The sequence below is a fragment of the Amia ocellicauda genome, chromosome 23, assembly GCF_036373705.1.
Source record: "Amia ocellicauda isolate fAmiCal2 chromosome 23, fAmiCal2.hap1, whole genome shotgun sequence".
Taxonomy (NCBI): Eukaryota; Metazoa; Chordata; class Actinopteri; order Amiiformes; family Amiidae; genus Amia; species Amia ocellicauda.
In genome coordinates, this window is record NC_089872.1 from 9,445,728 (window position 1) to 9,469,498 (window position 23,771).

The 23,771-nt window shown below is 38.8% G+C and overlaps 1 protein-coding gene across 10 annotated transcripts in view; it reads left to right on the plus strand.

Moving 5' to 3' along the window:
- The window catches only part of cep170aa (centrosomal protein 170Aa), an 80,230-nt gene extending 66,612 nt beyond the window's left edge, over positions 1 to 13,618 (plus strand). For 5 of the 10 annotated variants that reach the window (XM_066696457.1, XM_066696460.1, XM_066696461.1 and 2 more), the window contains exons 15-20: positions 851 to 1,018; positions 3,230 to 3,318; positions 4,414 to 4,507; positions 4,797 to 4,886; positions 9,982 to 10,033; positions 10,740 to 13,618. In XM_066696457.1, coding sequence (XP_066552554.1) covers positions 851 to 1,018; positions 3,230 to 3,318; positions 4,414 to 4,507; positions 4,797 to 4,886; positions 9,982 to 10,033; positions 10,740 to 10,987 — 741 coding nt within the window. In that variant the 3' untranslated portion in view covers positions 10,988 to 13,618. The remainder of the gene's footprint in view (positions 1 to 850; positions 1,019 to 3,229; positions 3,319 to 4,413; positions 4,508 to 4,796; positions 4,887 to 9,981; positions 10,034 to 10,739) is intronic. The other 5 variants (XM_066696462.1, XM_066696466.1, XM_066696463.1 and 2 more) reach the window with 1 other exon arrangement.
- Positions 13,619 to 23,771: the final 10,153 nt, after the last annotated feature.

Genomic DNA, 23,771 nt, shown 5'->3' on the forward strand with positions numbered 1-23,771 from the left:
CATTTGCAGGGGGTGTTAACCCAGGTAGAGATCAGTTTTAATAAAGCAAAATAGGAACTTCCAGTCAGGGGCTTTTGTCTTGATATTGAGAATATTATCAGGTATCATTTTGATACCAGGTTTTAAATTGTAAGAGATACATGACAGATTTTGGTAAACTTTCGAGTTAAAACAAGAATACAATAATTATGTTACAATATGCTGTGTTTTTTTTGTATTATACTCAATCATAGTGACCATTTTCTGGAGTCGTCTTTACCTCAAATTACATTATGCAAACTAACGCACCCTGATCTGCAGAAATAAAATCATGCTGCTCACGCCAAGTTTTTGATATCCTGCATATGCTTGATTTTAATGAGAAAAGGCAGGAGAGTCCAGAACAAATGCAGGAATCTAAAACTTTAAGATGAACATGACCTAATGAACCGAGGGGGAGGGGCTTGTTAATACGCTGAGTCATTGTTGTGAATTAAAAAAGAAAATTGCAGATTACATTTAAGCACAAAACACAATATCACCTTAAGGGTTAATATTGTATTCTTAAATACCGCATAATGATTAGAATTTTAAATATATATGATTTTAATGATTTATATGATAGCTCAGGGGATGGATAAATAAACATATATAGGAACTGACTATTATTACAGTATCCTACTTTTATCACTGCAAAATTAAACTAACCGGAGCGGCATCATCTTATTTCTGCCAGAGACTGATTCCGAGTGAATGAGTAACTGGTCCGTGCAGCTCCACAGCTCTAACCCGTTTCCAGAAGAGACTCCCAGCACCAGGGTGCATCTCGGCCCTTATTTCATGGCTCCCCTGTGCTCTCCCTTCGCTCTAGCTGGTGGACCGTGTGTTCGACGAGAGCCTGAACTTCCGGAAGATTCCCCCGGTGGTGCAGAACAAGGCGCCGGAGATCAACGGCCGGCCTGTGGAGCTGCGGCCGCGCTCCTCGGACGCCCCCGACCCCCAGGCTGCTATTCGGAGGAGGACGTGGAACCGAGACGAAGTAAGAGCCCACCTTGCGTGTTTTCTTACCGTTACTCCTCAGAAGGGTAATGTGATATCCATATGCGCTCTTGTGAACAGGAATGATATGGTGCTTTGAGGATTAACTGCTTTCTGTCCGTGGTCTGTTTTTTATTTTGTTCTTTGTTTTTAGTTTGTTTGGGGTGGGTCAGTGGTGTTTTCTTTCTTGCATTGTTTGTATTGCGCTGATATAATTACACTCTATGGTTGTGTCTTCAAAACTGATGAACAGACAATTATAAAAGTTATAAAACTTAACGGTTGCGTACAGATGTCACATTTCCAGAGTTGCAGTAACTTCCAGAAGGGGGCGCTCTTTCCATCCAAATGTGATCCTATCACAGCACACACTGAAAATCAGTATTTTGAGCTGAGATTATTTTATATAGTGGTTTCAGCAGTAATAGGAAGAGAACAGTGGAATCTCTGCCTTTCAGGGACAGAAACTCTGCCAGATCAAAGAGAAAATGAGTTTTTGTCTAAGCTTATCAGCGCACCCCAGAACAGGGAACTTCAGTTTGCACACAATAACGAATAACATCTCAAATAAGGATTGTTGCCAGGCAATGTGGATGACAAGGTTAGGGATTGGACGATCTTGCAGACTAAAGTTCTACATTTAAAAAAGCTATAAAAATACACAAAACTCATCTGATTCATTCTGAGCATCAATCAAAACTTCAGCTGATCTGGTTTTCACCAGATACAAAAGGGCACAATTTTAACAGAACCAAGAAAACTATGCATTTCTTATCTTAGCTTATTCAGATTTCAATCAAATTTAGACGGGCGTTATGCAACTCGGGGATACAACGCAACTTGATTCTTACAGAACATATAAAACATGTACTAGTGAGGAAAATAAAATGTTAGATAACTTCAATTTATGTGGAACCCAAATATTTCACCCTGTAGTTGAGAGGTGGTTTTGTGGATGTGAATAGGTCTTTGTCCAGTATATTGGATTTATTCTCAGTTTTAGTTCTGTAGCTGCTCCTTCTCGTCTAACTCAGATTGATTTTTTTTTTTTTTTTACTTGGGCACTCCCAATTTGGCATCTGAAATGGATTTTGTTCTGTGCTTTTGCAACAATATTGCTAGTCTGAAGGATTAAAAAAACAGGAGTACATGAATACTCAGTCGGAGCATCTCTCCTGCAAATGTAAAGCTCTGGGAACTGCTGTGCTGTTGAGAGGCAGACATTTGGGAGAGAACAGATGCCAAAACATTACTTCGATCTGTTCTCGCATTTCATCTTAATTAGTTTCTCTTCCATCTCCCCCGGAAGATTGGTCGAACCCGCAGAAGAAGAAAACGGATCCCAAACCCAGGCAATTTAGTCACAGCCTTCATGGAAAGAATGGCTGAAGCATTCTTTTCATAAGGCCTGAGAATATTTGATTCAAGTCGATTCCAACACACCAACACAATTTGTAGTGGAGATGCTCAAATAACCAAATTAATTTTAACTAGACACAAACAGTTGCTTAGTCTGCTAAGAAGAGATGGTTTCCATTCTTGCCTGAGCTAGACACTTGTGTCAGCTCTGACATATTGCATTTGTAATAAGTTTGCCTGACCCATATAGTTCTAGGTGAAGAACTACCCTCCCAGCAACAGTAAATGGCATTCCCAAGTCCTCACATTTGCAAACTTTTTTAATTTCTGAAAACACACCTGTTCACGCATCACTAACCAATCCATTTCATCTGCCTTTCTAGGGTACAGCATAACAGCAGCAGTATTGTCACTGATTTGTTGCCAATACATTTTCTGCAACAGGGTGTCTGATTTATGAAGCGTGGTTTTACAGACTGTGTATATATTTTACGGGGGGAAAAATATGACTGCAGCAACTGTTTTATTAAAAAAATGAATGGTGGCCCGCCAGAAAAAGTTTAACTCGGTGCTGGAACTAGCAAATCATATTTTTAAGCACCTTTTCACAGATGATAGAGGAGGAAAGAAAAGGATATTGCAGTTTGACCTTGAGGGATTTTTCAGAGCGTAGTTGTAAAAGTAAAGCTGTAGTAAGTGCTGATAAGACTGGACTAGAAATTAGCATCAGTGGTAATAAATACTCCTGGACTGTAAAAGAGCAGTTTGACCTTTTCGTTCTCCTCGCCCTGTGATGTTGCTCGTTTGAGGTTATGGATGATATATCTCTAACCTGAGCATTTCTTCTCCTCAGGCGGTCTTGGACAGTCTGCTGCTGACATCTGTTGCTCAGCTCTCGTCGAAAATTAGGCAATCTGTGGACAAAACAGCGGGCAAAATCAGGTAATGGCTTTTATGATCATCATAGGAAACTAAGTGTGGATTAAAAGTATCACCACATCGTAAAGATAACTCTTTTAATGATCATGGTAAGATAGAGGTGATCTTTATCATTAATACACATGCAGCGGGAGATGATGATATCTCAAATGAATATTGTGTCTCACACTTCGGTTCGTGCTGTAAAATAGTATTTTCTAATGGTTTATATAATGAATTCCCATTTTTGTATTTGGACAAAGCCAGACAATAGTAAAAAGACACACGTGCCTGCTCTAGTTTTGTTATACTTTTACTTGTTTCCAATCAAGCACTTATGTTTCAATTAATTTGATTTGACTGAGAAAGTACTGATAATTTAAGTACAAAACTAAAACCAAAGCAGGTATATATTGAGAAAATATTGATTAGTATTCCAAATGTCAAAAATCAAACCGCCAGGGCGATGATGGCTGATGAATATGGCGTCTGATACTCGTATGATATGCGAATACAAATAATGTCTCGACATGAAGAGTTACACAAATTGTGAGAATCTGTATGCAGTGCTAAAGGTAGCTGATATACCCCCTACTGACAGGCAGTGGGGCAGAATGAATAATAGATTTTGATACTTAAAGCATTTAAACACTTAATTAATTAGATGTAATTGTAGGTGGGAATGTGAAATGTGTGAACAATGTTTTCCTTATCAAAACGATTGAATGAAGAAAATACATTATCGTGAAAACCTAATACCCTCAACGTTACTGCTTATTGAATTCGGTCTTGAATGTCCATATTTCACAATTGTAATGGACGATAATATTCAATTATCATTGTACTTCATTAAAATACCACGTGTGTCAAGCTACACACCTTGGTAGCTGCAGTAGCACAGTCAAACACAGCAGTATTTATTTTCCTGCATGAACTATGTAAAATATTCATAAAGGTCACAATCATATTTCTGACTCGTTTAAAATCTCTCAAATTGTTTTTTTGTTTTTTTTTTAATTGCAATTATGATTGGCTTAAATTGTAACATGTATGAAGCTCTAAGCAGGCTTTTACTTCACCGGATTTCTACACTAATTGTTTTCATTGTGTCCATTCTAGGATACTATTTAAGGACAAGGACAGGAACTGGGATGAAATCGAGAATAAATTGCGAGCGGAGAGTGATATGCCACTGCTTAAAACTTCAAATAAGGTGAGAAGAAGTGTTTTCATTTTTTTCTTGAGTAGTGTGGCTCTTGCTATCTCAATAAGTTGTCTTCTTTCTCTTCTTCTTCTGAGGTAACATTTAATGGTTTTACAAATGCTAATATACAATTTTCTACAAAAACAACGCTATAATGGGAAGGTGGAATTAAATAAAAACAAACCACAGAGACGTATTCAGATTATACTGACATTGTTCTTGTTTATGAAGGGAACATCCCTACCGATCTGGTGAAACTACATCCTAAAGTAGTCCATAACGCCACCTATGTTTTTAGATTCTCAGCCCGGAAACCAGCCGACCAGAAACAGGCCGGATTGTCTGTAAAAACCTGCCGCAGTACAACACCCAGTTCCCGAGAAGCACAGTAGGTGGCAGCACTAGGAACAAGCATTGAAAAAGTAGACGTATCAAGTAGGCTGAGATGAGATGTCATATAATGATGGGAGCAATATTCACAACTTTACAGTAAGGGGCGAAGGAAAACAACTTGATGGGAAGTAAAACTGCGATACGCAAATTGCAGTCGACGCATACTGTGCATATTGTAGTCTCACGGCATCCCGTACTGTCGTATACTTTTGGAGTTAGGTACATGCACATGTACATTTTTCCAGTTTTGATTAACATAATTGCCAGTCATTTCCTGGATATACTTATGCACACATTATTGTTATTTTTATAATAATAATTATATTACATACATGGAAGATAAATGGGGCAATAATTCTTGGAGGCAGTTCCACAATGAACTAACCATCAAACAAAAAAGTAAATGGAACTCGCGTCGCATGTACAAATAGAATATGTCTGTTAACAATGTACATAAATAAAAAATGTTATATCGGTTATATTTTTTGGGGGTGGGGGTTCTATATTTGTCTTTGGTTTTCATAATTTTGTGAACTCAACATGGAGTCTGGTTGCAATGGATGCCCCCCAATGTTTTATCACTCCTGCTCACACCCGGCAAAATTAACATGAATTCCTATCCCCATACACCCATAAAGTCACGTTATACGCATCATTATCGTTATGTGCGATCATTGTGGAATATCCGTTCCTATCGGCGGTTGGGAGAGTTGGCACAAAAGCTGGTTTCAGTTTTTGCCAGGGTCATGTGATCGCGAGCTTACAAATGAACAAATGGATCTGTCACTTTCACAGACAAGTTTCGTTTTCCTAATTTGATGAAAGGAGAAAATATTCACTATGTCCTCCGTCATTTTTTTTTTTTTTTTCTCGAACTGACAGATTCGACACAGCACTGATGGATTAGTTTGGCCCCCAGACTGCAATGTCCACAATCACTTGTTTTTGTTGGCACTATTGCTTGAGGAAAACCGTGTTTTTGAATTTTGATTGATCATGACTTTAGACTCTTCAAAGTTCTTTATTTTGTAAGAATAATATAACTCTGTTGGCGAGGCTTTGAAAAAAAAAAAAAAAATGGATTTGAACAAGTCATACACCCAAGCTCAAGTTTTATTTTATACATGTATGTTAAACATTATAGTATTTAAAAAAATGATTTTGTATGTGAAGTTCATAAAATAAGTCCTATGATATTTAGTTTCATGAATTGCACACTTATCTGCGACAGACATTTTAGACATTTTAGTGCAGCCATTGAATTAATCCAAAAACTATGTTGCTTGGAATGGTGCAACCAGTGGTATTGTCCATTATATTGCATCAGTGTAAGCATCCCTGGAGCAAAATAGATTTTACTGCAATCATATCTATATTAAATGTTCTTTTATCTTTTTCTCTGCATTCCCAAGTTATGTCCAGAAAACAAAACAAAGAAAAATAACAATTTCAATTTACGGGTCAGAGTGTGGTATCACTTGTAGACATATTGACAGCATTTATCCATGATGCTTTGCAGTGGCTTTCTAACATAACTGTAAACCAATTGTATTGAATAGTAGTGTGGGAACCTGCTGGTACAAACTGCAGCTCTTGTCAATCCAATTTATGGGTCTGTTTCTGCCAAGTGCGCTGCTGAAATTTCCTCCTAGCAAAACCGAGGAGGCTCTTCCATTCTCTGTGAAATCCATTATTCAATAAGGGCTGTAAAATGACTCTTAGTCGTGGGCAGAGATAGCAGATCCATCTCCTGCCATAACTGCGAGCTAATAAGTGACAATTACCGCAAAAAATAATAAAAAGATGACCACCGCTTTTCAGTTGGACAGAATGCCTCACATTTTTAGACAATTTTGGCCTGCGATGAAAAGGCTCGAGGGTTGGACTATTTCAGCCACTCATATTGTCATCCAGCCCCCTCTACTTCAATTCATATGATTACATTTTGTCTGATAACTGCTTGGAGCAAGATGTAAGAAAAAAAAAAAACTAACTTGACACGCGTATTGATGTCAATCACTTATGCTTGATGCTAAACGATGCATTAAAGACTCACTTAAGGTTTACAGCTCTGCATTTACATTCCACTACAGCATAAATATTTGATGGTAAAGGAGCTTAAAAAAGACATTAGAGTTAATATGGGAAGGTATTTTTTGTAGTAAAATCGGGCCTAAATAAAGACTTTAACTTGCTTCTCAAGTACAGCACATTACAGCAAGTGTATTGAAGCCCGGAGTTGAAACTGACTCGTCATTCTGTTCCCGAAAAGCGTTTGATCTCTTCAGATTCGACTGGAGTTTTAATTTCTCTTGAATCATCAAGCTACTAAATGCCCGTGAAGGAGGGTAGAAATTAATAGATGTTCAGAATTGGTCAGGTCATATTAGTGGAACACAGAGGACCTTCTGGTGTTTTGGTACCTGTGATTTGGATTTAAAAGGCTGGAATTTGAGTCTGTAAATAGCTGGTAGGTCAAAGTTTTGATACGGACCAGTCCTTTGTGTACTAAGATCAGAAACAAATGTAAATTCAGCAATTGCTAATGCCTTTCCAGAAATAACTGTTATATATTTTTTATGTTTAGTTTTTTCCCAGTCATTACTTGATGTTAGCATGTGTGAACTTTTTTCTCTTCTTTTTATGGTCCTGTTTTTGCATCATCCAGCAAAGATAGAGCAATATTAATAACAGAGGAGGCAAATTCCCAGAGATCTACTACCCCCTCAAGCCTTGAAACCGCTCCATGCTGCGATTTAGTACTGTGAAATATGATGAACCTCGGCAGCTTTCTCTAAAACACCGATCTGTCTGTGTGATTTTGCTCCATTAAAGCCCAGAATAAAGTAATATGGGTTGCTGTGCCTGTAGGTTACAAAAAGTTATTTACCTCCCGCAGTTCTGTCTGTGTGTGTAGCACCGCTGATAGGGGTGTGACTGAGGGGATTTGGAGTCCAAACCCTGTCCTGACATTAGGAGACTGAAAAGCCTCCCCATGTCCTGCCATCTCCTTTTAACTATAATTCCTCCTAATGTCATTTTTTTCCTGGTCGAAATAGTTTTCCCTTTGTTGCAGTTTTATATAACATGCCGAGTTGTCAAAAATCAAAAGAAACTAACCTGATTTGGAAGGACATCATAAAAGAACCAGGATGTCACCAGTAATTTGTTGTGTGCACCAGTGACAGGAGAGGAAACTTTCCTCAAACTTTTGCTCCTGCATGACGTTGTCAAGATGATGAACTAGCTGCAGACGGATCATAGATCTCCTAGGACCTGTAAAGTACCACACCGGCAGTGAGAAGACGCTATTAATGTGTCTTCTACCTCCATTACTCATCCCCTACTCAGGAGATAAAGATTTGTTCTGGTCAGACACTGAATGATTGATTGATCCCTCTGCAACAGCTTCCACACTGAAGGCACTGATTTCACTTAAATACGCATTTAATACAGCGGGGTCTGAGTTTTGGGCGTGGTCCCCTTGGGTGACTTTTTCCCCCTGTGACACCATCCTGATGGCCCTCAATAAAGGGAGACGTGAGGGAATTGCTTTAAACAGCAGGCAGATAAGCTGGGAGTGTTTTTCTCTGACCTTGGGTTGGGTACTGAGCCCAGATTAATCGGAGAGAATATTGCTTCATTTCTTGCAGAAGGACAGGAAATTCTCCCCGAAGGCGTAGAATCAGGCAGATTAAAACGTCTCTTCTTTCAGTCATTCGGTCCAACACCTATGAATGTTTACTGCGCTGAAGAGAAAAATAAAATGCCTAGAAGCATTCAATGCTAAAGTGTAAAAATGTGGCAAACGACTCCGGGGCTGATTAGCATCGTGGTCTGACACTAAAGAGCGCACACTGTAGTTCTCACTTTCAGTGCTGTTTATATTATACCTCAACGTTGTACTAAAGGAGCAATGTATAATTTGCACTTTAGCGTCGTTTCATTTCCGTAATGTGCATTTGCGGTGTTCTGGGTTGTGATGGCGTTGCTAGCAAACTGATTTGATACCTATCTTCCATTTCAAAGTGTTCCTGAGGAGCCTCTGCAGAGACTGTCGAAGGAACAACAAAGCTGTTCTGAAATCCCCAGGTGTCCTTAGTAGCGGGATACAAGCACGGCATTGTCTGTATATACCTGCTCATACAGTCTTTTATAGTATAAGGAAAAAAAGAAACAAAACAAGCTATTTGAGGACTCTTCGACTGTTCCAATCCATTAGTAAGCCACCTGCAAACAGCAGGAAATGCATCTTGGGATTTCAGTCCTTGGTTCCTGGGCTGCAGTATTGACATTTCTGGCGCAGCAAGACAGAGTTGTGCCATTATGGAGTCATAACTACAGCTACAGGATGTTTGCCTATACAGTAATGTGTGTTACCCGAGAAAGAGCTTAATTCTTGCTAAAAGGGTCCTGTCCTGAAATGGCGGACAGAGAAATCTTTGCAGAAGGTGTTTTTGTTGGAATTGTGAGTTGTGAGGAGTTAAAAATGAATGCCTGATCACATTCATACAGTCAAAGACAAAGCTGTCTACTCTCCTGCATAAAGGATGGCAAATACCCAGAGTGAAATAGGTAGTAATCATATTAACTTATATAAAATCTTTTCGGATGCAACATGTATTTCTTTTGTTCTGCCTTTTGACACGTTGAGTCAAAGTGGTTTCTTAGCTCCGATTCACCAAAAAGCTACGATGAGCTTTTGTTCTTAGTCAAGTTCAAACTTTTTTTTTTTTTTTTCCTGTAGGTAAAATTAGCTTTTTTTTTTAATTCACACATCTGATACAGTTATCAAATTTGTTCTCCTTGTGCTTTAAAGGCTCCATTGTGTCTCTGGAGTATGAAACCAGTTGTTATTCAATTATGTTTAATATACTGTTGATAGGAATTCACACCTCTCCGTCTAAATGCAACTTGGGGGCCGGCACTAAATGAGTCTCTCAGGGATGAGTGTGAACAGGAGACTGACAATCAATATTTTGAGGTCCATTATCTCTGATCCTTCTGTTGTGTTCTTTCTTCCTGTCCTTTTTTTTTTTCCCCTCCCATTCAATCTTCCTTGTCAAACACGTTGCCTTTGTGCCCGGCAGGAGATTTCATCAATCCTGCAGGAGCTGAAGAGAGTGGAGAAGCAGCTTCAAGGTAAGCCCGCAAAACACTCCTGGGGGAGTAGGGTTTCCTGTCAGGATTTGCCCCGGCTCGGTCGGCTCATCCAGGGGTTTGGAAGTGATACTGGTGTGTCATTGTTTATTCATGTGGCCCACCTCTGAAGCTTTCACCTTTTTAAAAGCCACCACGGAGACCAAAAATTATAATTCAGTGTCCGGGGCAGCTTCCTTCCTAGTTCATTTTGTTCCGGTAACACGGACATCTGTGGTACTCTTTTTCCGGCCTGTGTTTTGAGCCATTTCTAAGCAGACCATAGCTATCATAGATATAGCAGGACCTGAGCACATCTCACCTTTACTTATGTGCTTCATTTCTGGTCACTGCTTAAAATAAATACATACATACATATATTGAAGCCTTAATTCCACTTTATCCTCTTAGAATTGTTTTTTTCTCCTGTTTGTCTCCTTTTTCTTTCTATGCCAGAGGTCGTTAGAATGTCAATCCCATTTATTTAATTGGTAAATTGGCCTCAATATCTCTGTACCAAATATTTTGCCAGCTCTTAATTGAACTAATTGTTCACTCAACTGATTGGGTATTAGCTGGGGATGATTTAACACAAATTTGGCAGGACTCTGTCAGGGACCATTAGAATGAATTGGATTAACCAGCTCTTGTGTTGTCTGTCCCTTGGTCTGTGTGTGGGGGTTATTTATTTATTTTATTCCTCCCCCAGTTATCAACGTGATGGTGGACCCGGACGGCACTCTGGACGCTCTGAGCAGTTTGGGATTGACCAGCCCCATCCTCCCCAAACAGAGATCCAGCCCCAGCTCCCAGGGCCCGCGGTCAGTGGCGTCCAGCCAGGGCGGGGCGAGAGCCTCCTCGGAGCAGGACAGCATGCCGTCCGAGCGCGACTTCAGCCTCCACTTCAAGCGCTTCAACGCCGGACGTGAGGAGGAGAGCTCCCTCACGCAGGAGTGACACGAACACCGCCACTCCTAGAGACAACATACATGGAATGCTGTTACACTATGACCTTATGTGTGTATATGTAAATACCCTTTACCGTGTTTAGGCCCCTGACGAGAGACCACTTCCGTCTCCAGTCGCATTCGCACAACTGCTCCCACGAAGGCCAAGGGAGGGTTTTTGTTACCAGGAAAGAAGCAAAATCCCTGCCCCCCCGCCTCTCGCCTCATTCAGATGTACAGGGAACGTGCAAGCAGGACCATACGAGATCCGTGTTCTTCTACAGCAAATGGAAAACAAACGGGGGGAAACTAAAATCAGACTTGTCCCTGTTTGCACACTGCCAGACCCTCACATCTAGGATTCCTGCAGCCCCTCAGATCAGACTCTCCCAGCATTATCGTTCCACACCTCTAGTGTGGCGCCCCCTGCAGGAAGTCCGGTGAAGCGGATTCCCAGTTAAACGACGGACGTTTTATTTGGATTCGCCTCGTTCTGAGCATCGACGCAAAGCACAGGCAGTCTCTCCTCTCTAAAGGAACTCTCACAATAGAGACACAACTGTGGAGAGTTCCAGATGACAACAGAAAGGTGCAACATGTGGACAAAATCTTGGTAGAACTTATTTTCCTTTTGTTACATATGGATGGGTGGAAGGAACAGTGACTGGAGGAGATTGCGAGGTTGGGAACGCACCTGTGCTTGAAACCTCTTGGTGTGATGACACGTCCACCGGAAAAAACCTCCTTGCCTTGGAAAGCAAAGACAGATACCTTTATCCTCTGGTGAAACGGACGTCCCCTGAATTTGATCTAACCCGCCATTTATGAGTATCAGTCTGCTCATATGTAGAAACCTAGCATTACGCAAAGCCATTAGTGCATAGCTTCCCAATTCTCATTAGTTTTTCACTGACGATTGCAAAACAGCCATCTAAATGTACCTACCAGCTACCCCGTCTCAGATAATCTGACTTTTGGATTTGATCCCATGGAGATCAGCCAATGAATATATAAATTAATATCTTTTGGAGTACAGGGTTATTCACTGTCAGTGCAAGTAGTACGAAAACGTAGTACGAAAACATTACAGTTGTAGCAGTTGAGAATAAGAAAATGTAACTGTTTTTTCTATAACAAAATCAAATTACAAACATCTTACACAACTGGTTTTACAGCTTTGTCCGTTGCTCTTACAGTGTCCATAGCGACTCAAGTTTCAGCGGCTGCGTAATGCGCCCAATCCGGCGGTTACAAGTGTATCACGTGTGTTTGAAACTACTTTGTTTTTTACGAGAAAAAACATCACCTTTTCTTCGTTCCATGGAAGTGCATTATGCTGTGGTGAAACAACATGTTGACTGGTAGTTCAACTCATGCAAGTTTTACCTTTTTGGGGTGCTCGGGAAAATAATAAATTAAAAATATAAAAGTAATACAATAAAAGACAGAAAACATTATTTGTGAATCCATATTGTAAACTGAACCGATTTTCAATATGTTTTAAACCATTTGGGGTATCCTGACTGCCTGATTAAAGAAAATATTTGTGCATATATAAACGAACAAGAAAACGATCTAAAGTGACATTCTGTATCATTACGTTTCATTTTTCTTTTCTCATGTTAACTACTATTTTTGTGAACTGGAAATAACAGAGATAAATGCAGTATGTATGTTTACTTTTCATTAGGACGGAGTTATCAGTATTTTAGACAGGAGCCTGGCACAACCCGAGTTATTTTTGCACTGAGAAGACATTCGAGGCTCTGCTATAGCAACTGTAGTATAAAACTCAGCTTGGTCTGTTTTGAGTTTCTCGTTTACATGTAAATGCAGATTCGGTGCAGGAGTGGACCGGGTGTGGGGCTGAGGGGGCGTGGCCTTGAAGCTGACAAAAGTGACTTTTTGTTTTCCCACTCTGTGGAAACGACGGCAACCTTTTCAAAGATTTCAAATCAATGTGAAACTCGGTATGTAGCTCAGCATCCAAAAACGCATAACCGGGGATGTCTTCTTTCTAAATGAAATTTGCTGCCGCCATTGTTTAGTAAAAAAGCCCAACTGTACAATTTCGATATAGGCCTGTAGCAACCCCAATTAATAGTTCTTGCTTTGTTTAGTTGTTAAAATACAATTATTTCCCATTTGCTGGAGTCTTTCTTATATACAAAGATTTCCTCTTCAGAGAATTTGCTGCTTTCTTTAGCTATCTGAAGGTTTCCAGAACCTTTTTTCCCCCAGGCCTCTCCTTGTGTATCCTTGTGCAGTAGATAAGACAGCCACGATAGCTCTCCTTTACTTAGAGATTGAAGCAATAGTGAAAATAAGTACCAGGAATAAAATAAAGTGCTGTTTCTTTTTGTTTGATATACAAGTGTATGATGTCACTAAGTGCCCGGTATTAAAACAGGAGTGAAACAAAACGAATTGAAAACCACACAAAACAGTAACTTAGAGGCATCTTTGAGACGCGGGCTGAACATCTTTGATTTTGCACATCCCAAACTGATGGTGAGACTTCGGAAGACAGGAACAGAGAGTACAGCGAACAACACGACCAAAACTGACGATTTTCCACTCTTCTGTGTCCAGGTTTCGGTGTTAGGCCTCATTGTGTACCAGTGTTCTCCATACAGGAATGTAGCCAGATTGGGAAACCTCGATGTTAATCAGCATTCTGCAAAACCGAAAGAAAACAAAAAAAAAAATCTAAGTGCTCGGTACACTTTTTTTTGTTGTTGTTTGTGAAGTTGTTTACACATGTTTTCTTATCAGTGTTTTATTTTTATTTTTGGGGGGGTTTGTTTTGTATTGTATGAACACTATCTTATTTATTTTTATTTTCCATGCATTACATTATTTTGTTATATTTCATGTATTTGCATTATTTTGTTATTTGCATCTACTACTCATTTTCAATAAAATACATTTGAAAAAAAGCTGCTGACTTTCGTTTTGGAATATATGTTCTGTCTTTTTTACCCTGGTAAAGGCTGGTCCACTACCACCCCTAGTTGGCATTTATTTGTATATAAATAAGTGACAATAGTGTTCTTATGCTGGTCAATCAAAGAACAGGAACACCTGAAAGTCTTTGCAGTTGCTTTTTGCATGTTAGAGGAAGCCTCCCTCTCCCAGAATGCATTTATTTATATATGTATTATTTATTTCCCTGTATATAAATCAAAGTACCTGGATTTATTCTGTTCTTTTCTTTTAATGTTCTCTGTCCTGTCTCCGAGAAGGCTTTGTTCCATATTTCAAAGTCTGAGACGTCACATTCATAATTGCCGTCACTCGATCAAACGATCTGTAGAAAGAAAAAGAAGATTTAGCCCGTTGGGGGAAAATAAAATTAAAACTTCTGTTTTGGTTAGAAAAGCTGATTTCTAAGCGCGTGTCTATGTCACTATGTGTTAGGCCTCAAGTTACAGTTGACTGGGAACTGGAGTTAAGAAAATGATGTGGTGCAGTTCATGTCTTTTATATGTATTTTTATTTGATTTTGTATTAATTCATACAATTCATTTATCACTAATGTACTGTTTTGCTGTACAGAATATCAGAGACCCTTCTTTACAGCATAAGGTTGTTATGCAAAACTGCAGCGGACGTCAAAAGAATTCCCGAAACTGCAAAATAGGTACATAATGTTATCTACACAAACCCTGCTAATGAGAATTCTGATTATTCATGGTGCTTTTTTCCCTTCTCGTTCGTTAATCAGCAAATGCCATTCCTTTATTCGAAACCAAGGTTTTCTTCCTCCAGGGTATTGCATAACACTGGACTGATTACGTTGCTTTTTAAATGTAGCTTCTATTTTTACTCGGTCCCGTGTTTGTGAGCCAGCAAAACAACCCCAAACCCTCACATTGCCACCTCCACGTTTAACTGTAGGCACTGTCTGATGATCTCTCTCCTGTGTGTGTTTGTTGTGCGTCTCCAGTGCGGTTTTCTCTTGGAACTGAAAAATGTATAATTAAAAAAAAAAAAAAAAAAGTATAATATTCTTCTCCATTCTTCTCAAATTGCACTACTGGGGAGAGGAGTAGACCGTACGTCAGACCTTGAGAAGCATTGTGCGTCTGTGTGGTTCAAAGGGGGGAACAATTTCATTATGCACAGTAAAATTATGAGCTTTAAATATTAATTTCCTTTGTCTTAATGCGTCAAATAGTGTTGCTCACCAGAGAATCCAGGATGAAATCTCTCTAATCCACTCAACTGTCAATTGAACAAACTTTACTTTAATAACGTCTCACCTCCAGACAATTATCAAACCTTTTGGCTCTGGTTGACTGAACCCAGAGTTCCTTCAGCGGCCGCTTTAGGACTGGTAAGCACACTTATCGGTACTGTTCAATTAAATTTCAATTAAAACAGTGTTGTAGTGCCTGCATAACATGTAAGCTTCATTCTGCAATTAATGTTGTGCATTTTACAGCAACCCCTCACACAGTTTCTGTTTCTGAAGATGTTTGTGTAACTTTTTGAAAAACGGCAGACAAAAAACATCACTGTTAAAGGAAAGACTTTTACATGTTATTGTAATTGTATCATTGTGACTGATGTTTTCTAATTTAAGTCACTAAACTTACAATTGCTGTGTAGTCAATATTGAACGGGCTTGAATGACAAACCACCCCATCTCCTCAAGTCTTGATCTGAAGCAAGTGACTTGATTTTGAAATGTATTTGATCTGGGAGCAGAAACGTTTGAGGCTACTGTGGACTTTGTACTTCCAACAAAGTCCTGTTTTTATCTTTCAAAACACATCGCTTTGTGCCTAGACTTCTAATGGACGTCATTAATTTCTCTCGTTTGCAGTCGCTGAGTTGTGGCGGTAGCATTGGGAGGCTGTCTGGAGTTTCTCTGGACTCGCTTACTCAAGAGCGACGCAAACCTGCAGACGTTCAATGCTTTAGCTCCGCTATGCCGATCCCTAGGTGGTTTCTCTGTATAATTTATGTATGTCATTATTTTCAAGATTATTAATGTTTTATCCCTAACGAGCCAAACATTGCTGTGAAAAACAACTCTGTGATGACGTTTATAATCACATTTACATACAGTGTGCAAATTAATTGGATTTGTCATGCAAATTAAATCAAACCATTGGTAATTACAGCACTGCAAGTTTACATGACTGATGTGCAATAAATGTAAGAAGGAACCTAAGCAATACTCATAGCCGTTGTAGTATTAGTAATGTCATAAATCATGTTTGGTTTGGAAATCCTATTCACATCTAGCTTCTGCTTAAATAGGAATCTACTGAAAGAACAGATATTAACTGCAGCCTCTCTCGCTACAGATGTAATTTAAAAGGGGAGTTTATTAAAAAATAGATGAACCCTTTCTCCTGGATCTCCCCTGGGGTATACGAGGTATATTTTCAGACTAATTCCTCATTCCATCGCATCCGAATGGACAGCTCAAGCGACTGGAGATCCCAAGAGACAAATTTAGCCATGTTTTTTTGTTTTGATTGGTTGTTTCTTTTTATTAAAACTTGTTAATTGTGTTCATTATATTCATATCAAATTATCTCCTTGGGATGGGACATTCCTGGGCATTGGTGTAATTAGTAGATTAGTAGACTTCATGAAGTCAGTAAAACACACTAATTCACCAACCCTTGATAAATTCCCTCTCAATAACATGCAATAGTGACATTTCAGACTCTTCTCCTGCGCTCTTTCCCCTAATTGTTGCAGCAACAAAACCACAAAAAAACTACGTCTGACCTACTCCAAGTCAACCTGAGGAGATGGATGATAAATTGTCAGGCATAAGTTGTGAAGGAAGCTAAATGTAAGAGAATTCAGCATATGTTATATATCTAAATAATACAACATAATGGCCATGTGATGTTGAATGCATACCCTGCCAATCCTGTTCTCGAAAGAAGACCATATATTATGTATTGCTTCTAAAGGATGGAATTATTTAAGGAGTTTATGCGTGCTGTTTTACAAAACGGCGCATGTTTAATTTTTGTTATTTATTTGGCTGTTGTTGTTTTTTTTAGTATATATAGGGAACAGGATACTTGAAAATATTGTAATAACATCCAGCACCCTGCAGACTGGGCTGCTGAAATAATCCTCGGCGGGACACAACCCTGGGATTCGTTCCATATCTGGTATCCTGTCACAAAAACATGCCTTTAGCTCCGTGCTCTGTTTCCATGAAGAAGTGGGTGTCGATCCTGACTTGCCATGATTACAGGAGCTGTCAAACACTCCACTGGTTACACAGGGAGAGGAAAAGCTTACATTTGCTAAAATGTTCGGTGGCTGTTCTGCTTGGCTTTGTAATTGGAGACGGCACATTGGTAGCTAAACTAAACTCTGTCTCCTCATTAATGCTCCTTGAGTTAGTGTAATTGGGCTGTATAAGTCTATTCCTGATATTGCTCATTAGGATAAATGGTAGTAAAGATTGACATTTCTTGCTTTGTTTTATATTCTCTGCCAAGAATTTATTAGTAGTATTATCATTACTATCATGGAATTGTTTTAGGTCTTTTAATCTCTTTTCACTAAAGACAGTGTTATTGGGAGAATGGGAGAACTCAGAGTAATTTTCTTTTAACTGTATGCCTAATTCTGCTAATAAATTGGGGCTATTATATATATATTTTATTGACTGTGTATTAAACCAGCAAAAACTAATTAGAAATAGAATATTTTGTCTTTTAAAGTCATCTTCTCCCATTTTAAACATAGACATATATAACATGTATGTAGGTGTGTGTGTGCAATGCAGATTAAATCGTATGTTGATTAGGTATAGGCCTCTAAACAACTGCATGTTTGAAGCAATCGTCTGTTGTATTTGAATTAAGAACATAAGAACATAAGAAAGTTTACAAACGAGAGGAGGCCATTTGACCCATCATGCTCGTTTGGTGTCCAGCTTCAACCACATCGCTGGGGAGTTTGTTCAGATTGTGACGACTCTCTGTGTGAAGATGTCTCATGTTTTCTGTCTTGAATGCCTTGAAGCCCAATTTCCATTTGTGTCCCCGGGTGCGTGTGTCCCTGCTGATCTGGAAAAGCTCCTCTGGTTTGATGTGGTCAATGCCTTCTAGAACATTCAAATTGGCTTATGAAGGACTTGAACTTTCTTGGTATTATGTTTTTATGCCATATTCCTATTATACCTAATTGGACCTAATTATGTTTCCTGCTTAAAGTGAAGGGGAAAGAAATACTATTTATCTTCATTTATTGATTGCGCATCTAATTGTGTTTCGCCTTGCTTTTAATTCAGACCCAAATTAGTCATCCTACTTGCATTTCAGGCTTGTAGTTGCCAAATGTAGCTGCCAGCGGGATAGTTTATCATATCATTCTGCTTTTGTTATTTCTCTCGCTATCTGAAACAGAAATGTCCTGACAGGCTTTCCATTCAGCCTGAAGCAAGCCAAGTACTCAGCCTATGATGATTGCATGTCCTTAATTAAAAATCACCTTGATTGCTGGAGAGGAAAAAGAAAACGATTCAACCCAGGTGGCAATAAATAGGGCTGTTTTAATTAAGATGCAAATATAACAACAGTTATCGATTTATGTTGTGAAGGGAGGAGAGCTGGAAAATAAAACGCAGAAGTAAAGATAACTGGAGTGCCTCAAGAAATAATTCACATTTCAGTCAATGCCCTTCAGTCGTTTGCTCAGTCCCAGATCGATTCAAATCAAAACTTGATGCACCTCCAAGCAGTGCGTTTTTACTTTGCAAATGGTCGGTAGGGTCTATGCTTTGAGTTGCTCCAGGGCTGAAGTATGAATGCTTTTCTTTGGAGTAGGAATACCTTCCCATAGTTCCCATAGATTCTCTGTCAGGATGATGAGCCTATGTCCACGCCGGTCACAGTTATTTGAACCATTAGCTGTAGCTGCTAGTGTGAATCTTCTAATTGGTGGAAGCTTAAAGTAACTTTGCTCCAAAAGAGCACTTTGCTGCCCACATATTCATTTTTACATTTTTGAAGCTTTGCGTGTATATATGCAGAACAAAAATATAAACACAACATGTAAATTGTTGGTCCCATGTTTCATGAACTGAAATTAAAGATCCCAGGAATTTTCCCAACGCAAAAAAAATGTATTTCTCTCAAATTATGTGCGCAAATTTTTTACATCCCTGTTAGTGAGCATTTCTCCTTTGCCAAAATAAAACCGTCCACCTTACAGGTGTGGCAGATCAGGAAGCTGATTAAACAGCATGATCATTACACAGGTGCACGTTGTGCTGGGGACAATAAAAAGGCCACTCTAAAATGTGCAGTTTTGTCACACAACACAATGCCACAGATGTCAAGTTTTGAGGGGGTGTGCGATTGGCTGCTGACTGCAAGAATGTCCACCAGAGCTGTTGCCAGATAATTGAATGTTCATTTCTCTACCATAAACCACCTCCAACGTTTTTAAGAGAATTTGGCAATATGTCCAACCGGCCTCACAACCGCAGACCACGTCAAGCTGACTGCAGCTCTGATGGACATCCTGCTGTCCTCCCCCTGAGACTTGAAATCCATAAATTAGGGCCTAATGAATGTATTTAAATTGACTGTTTTCCTTATATGAACTGTAACTCTAAACTCTTTGAAATTGCCGATTGCGTTTATATTTTCCTTCAGTGTATATTTGTGTTGACAGATGCTCCATGTTCTCTGTGCTTGCTTGTCTTTCATGTAAGTCAAAGACATATGCTACACGACACAAATAGTACAGCACAAGTCTTCCTTAAAAGAAATATATATGCACGAAATATGGAAATCAGAATGAAGAACAGCACAGCACAAAGTCTGCACAGAATGGAACAAAATATTGAATGTGTCTGAGAGATTTATATCACAGACGGACACTTTCTGCTTCACAGTGTGCTTTAAAAGCCTAAATGGCACGGCTGTCACCAGAATTGGAACCTATTTCTGTTGCTGCCGAAGTCCTGCGAGACTTCACACTGCCAAGGGTGCAGTATTGCTCCAATTTAGCAAGGCTCAGAAAAGTACCCTACCTCACTCAAGTGGAACTGATCAAGAAATTAAAGTAAATTGCGTTTGATATGAGCCACTCGATTAACATTGTCATCCATAAAGCACAACAAATTACTCTATCCTTTAATGAGTCAGTTAAGATGTTTACCCTGAGAGTACTTCACCAGGTGACTGATTAAAGGCTAGCCTCTCTTACTGCTAGAATAATGTGTAGCTGCAGATACATTGTCACCTCAACATGGTATTCGCCTGAATCCTAAAAGTGTGTATTGAATCCATCAGTTATGACAGAACAAGGTTATTTTTTATTATCCCATAACTTTGTTTAATGGATTTTGTTTACTGATGTTTTGGGAGGAGGATCTCAAGCCTCTCGCATCTCATATGCTTTGTAGCTTATTGCTTGCATCGCCTTTTGCTTTTTTATGGGATTGAAATCAAGCTTTATTGTGTGTGTGGGCTGGACAGATGGGGAGGGATCTTAATAGATGGTTCTCACAGAGGATCTGCAACTGGAAATAATAATAAAACCTACATCTGCAATTAGGCGCGAGGACATGCGTGTAGTAGTAGGACAGGCAGAGTTCAATTGAAATATTTCCACCACGAGCAAGTTATATCCCAAGCATATGCCATCTATAGCTACTGCCTATTCATATGTATTGGTTTATCTGATAGTACAATAGCAAAGTTTTAGGTGTGATATAATGGTGAAACAGTGACTAGTGACATCACTGGCTCACATTCAAAGATATTACTGTCCACATTCATACAATTCATTTAATCAATTGAGGCAGAGTCAAAAGCTCTTTAATGTATTTTAGATTCACAAACCTCAAATGTGAATTATTCATCTCTGGTCAATTGTCACTGTAAGTAGTGCAATCACAGGTCGATCTTTTGTATCCTGCTTTAGACGGGGAAGAGCTCCAATACATCTCCCAGACCTCCCTTTCACTCCGTGGGCGAAATGGCTTCATACTGTATAATTAAGATTGTGGGGAGATCGGTATATTGACCAAGCTGGGTCCCATAAGCTAAATTTGTCTGTTATATTGATATTGCTTTTATGTTGAGCTAGAAAAGAAAGACTACTGCAGCTCAGAGAAAACCACAACGATGATTTCATTGGAGGGGGGAGCAAACATTTGTCTCTCCAATAATTATTACTGATAAAACATTGAACCTATCAGGCTTCACTGAGAAGATCATATGTGTGTTTATGGCATATGAGGTCCTTTCTGTGATCTGTTTTCCTATTCTATTAAATTACAGTTAGGTGAATTTTCTGTCAGGATATAACGTCCACGAAGCGTCGAACCGCACAAGGGGACCGGCTATAGAATGAATTGTGGGAAATCACTGGGCATGATGATAACAAAGCTAAAGGGGAATAAGTGCCTGGGAGCTGGCAGATGCGATGAAGTTGCAAAAATATTGGCAGAGCATTAGTCTCAGTGCACAACACACCTCCAAAACAATACATCAGTATTCAAGGCAGTGTCATAAAAATATATATATATTTTTTTTTGGCAGACGCAAACCTAAAACATGTAACTTATAATGTCTTTTTCACCCTCCAGAATATTGATTGTGTTATATTCATACATGACTGCAGTCAATCGCTTCTGTGATCTTTTTTTCCGTTGTTTATGCTTTTTTGCAGCGCACAGCACTATGTCTTCCTGAACAAGTGTGCATTTTGCAGTTTTACTTTTTCCGTCATGCTTAGTGTGTGCTTTCCAAGACAAAGGGAAGGTCAGCTTTAAAGATAGAAAGCGGTGCTGTTTGGTAATGTAACTTTACACCAAAACATCAATCAAGTTGGTATCATTATGTGTGCAGAGTCAGTTTACTCATATGTTCTTAGTGCATGAAATCTGGAGTCAACCTTTAAGTAGTAAAAATGAATTCAATAGATAACCACACCCCCTCTTTTTTTTTTTTTTTTTTTTTTTTTTAATAAGCAGATTCATTTACTTGAAATCTACCTGCTAAATATGTTGAAATGCTTTTTAACATAAATATAATATAATTTAATATACACATTCAATATTCCTAGGTGAAAAACGATAAAACAACTCATCTCTTCACAGAGTGTTAAAAAAGTGTGGTTTTGGTTATGCAGAGCAATTCAAATCTCCACACATTTAAACAATATTCCATTTAATATATTAGCACTATTGATTGATCTGCAGCCACACAAAATAGGAAAGCATGCAAATCCTCTCATTTATCAAGACTGATTGAAGCAGGCCTTGCATTGGCATGATGCTTCTTTCTCACCTTGGTGCTCCACTGGGACATTTTGATGTCTTGCACCCATGTTTGTCAGCTTATTCCTAATGGCAGGGGTTTAATGAACAAGTCTAGACCATTTTTCTCATGATGTTTTAATCATAAGTTTCGGGAAATTTGTTGCTTCGGATTTCTGATTCAGGAAGAGAAACCATAGTGATGCTAATACCTCAATTTATAATAATAGACTGGAGGGGATCATTAGGACATATATCCTATATCACGTTTTTTCTAGCCATTGTGTTGACATGAAGGTTCCAGCATTTGTAGGGTTTGTATATGTGTTTGTTTTGGTCAAGCTTTTGTGTTGTGGCATAACATGAGAGGATGCTAGGACTGGTGAATGCTCTTGACATCAAAGTACGATTCCTGCTCTGGTTCACCGGCCATTGTCAAGCTATCACAAAATTCTGAACATGCTTCTCATGAGGGATGGACTTTGGCATTATCTGGAGGAATGTGTTTGACATGTGTATGACTGTGGTTGATATTCCAACGTTCTTTGCAAGCTATTCACACCAAACCACCATAAAATATTTTAATTGGTGACCATTATTCCCCCCGGGACACAGATTGATGACCTAGCTGTTATCAGATTATGGATTTGAAGGGGTTTCGATTACAAGAGAATGTTCATAAACTGATAAGCTACTTCTTCCTTTGGCTTACTTTTCACTTCACAAATGAAATCTAACTTACTTAAGTTAACCTGATGAAACCACGGAGTCTCTGCAATCCTTATCTGGTCTTGATGGTTTTTCCATCAACTCAGCCTGACCTCTATAATTGAATTCCCTTCTGAATATCGGTTGGGTTGTAAAGACCTTCCTTTGGTGTCTGCTTCGTTTGACAAGGCATATCACATGCAAATACAGGGGCTGTTAATACCTCTGGTGTGTGTTGGTGTCACTATGACCAATTTACTGATGAACAATCATTCATTTTGGTAAATAATATAATGAACGACATAATCAAGTCTGCCAATTGGACCGCTCCTTATTCTGTGCTGTAATTACCAATTGTGATCTTAAACTATCCACATTGAAATTGTTACCAGGAGATCAGATTGAAGAATGCAATATTTACAGAGCTCAATACCTCAATAATAGTTTTGATTGGTTGTCCATTATTTTGTTGTAGTTGTTTGTTTAATTGATTGTTTGATAGATGGTTTATGTCACTGTAACCGTTTCTAAAACATCTTTATTTATCAACTTGCTTGACAGAATTACATTGATTATTCAATAATAACTTAGAGATTATGGACAAGATGGACATCATCCTCCAAATAAAATTATACACAGTCTATATGGCAAGCCAAATTATCATTTATAGATATCTTTAAATGCATTTAAAGATATCTTCAAATATTTAAAGATATCTCTAAATCATTTAAAGATATCTATAAATGATTTAGAGATATCTGCAAATGGTTTAGAGATATCTAAATAAGGTGCTTTTTAAAGATATCTCTAAATGATTTAC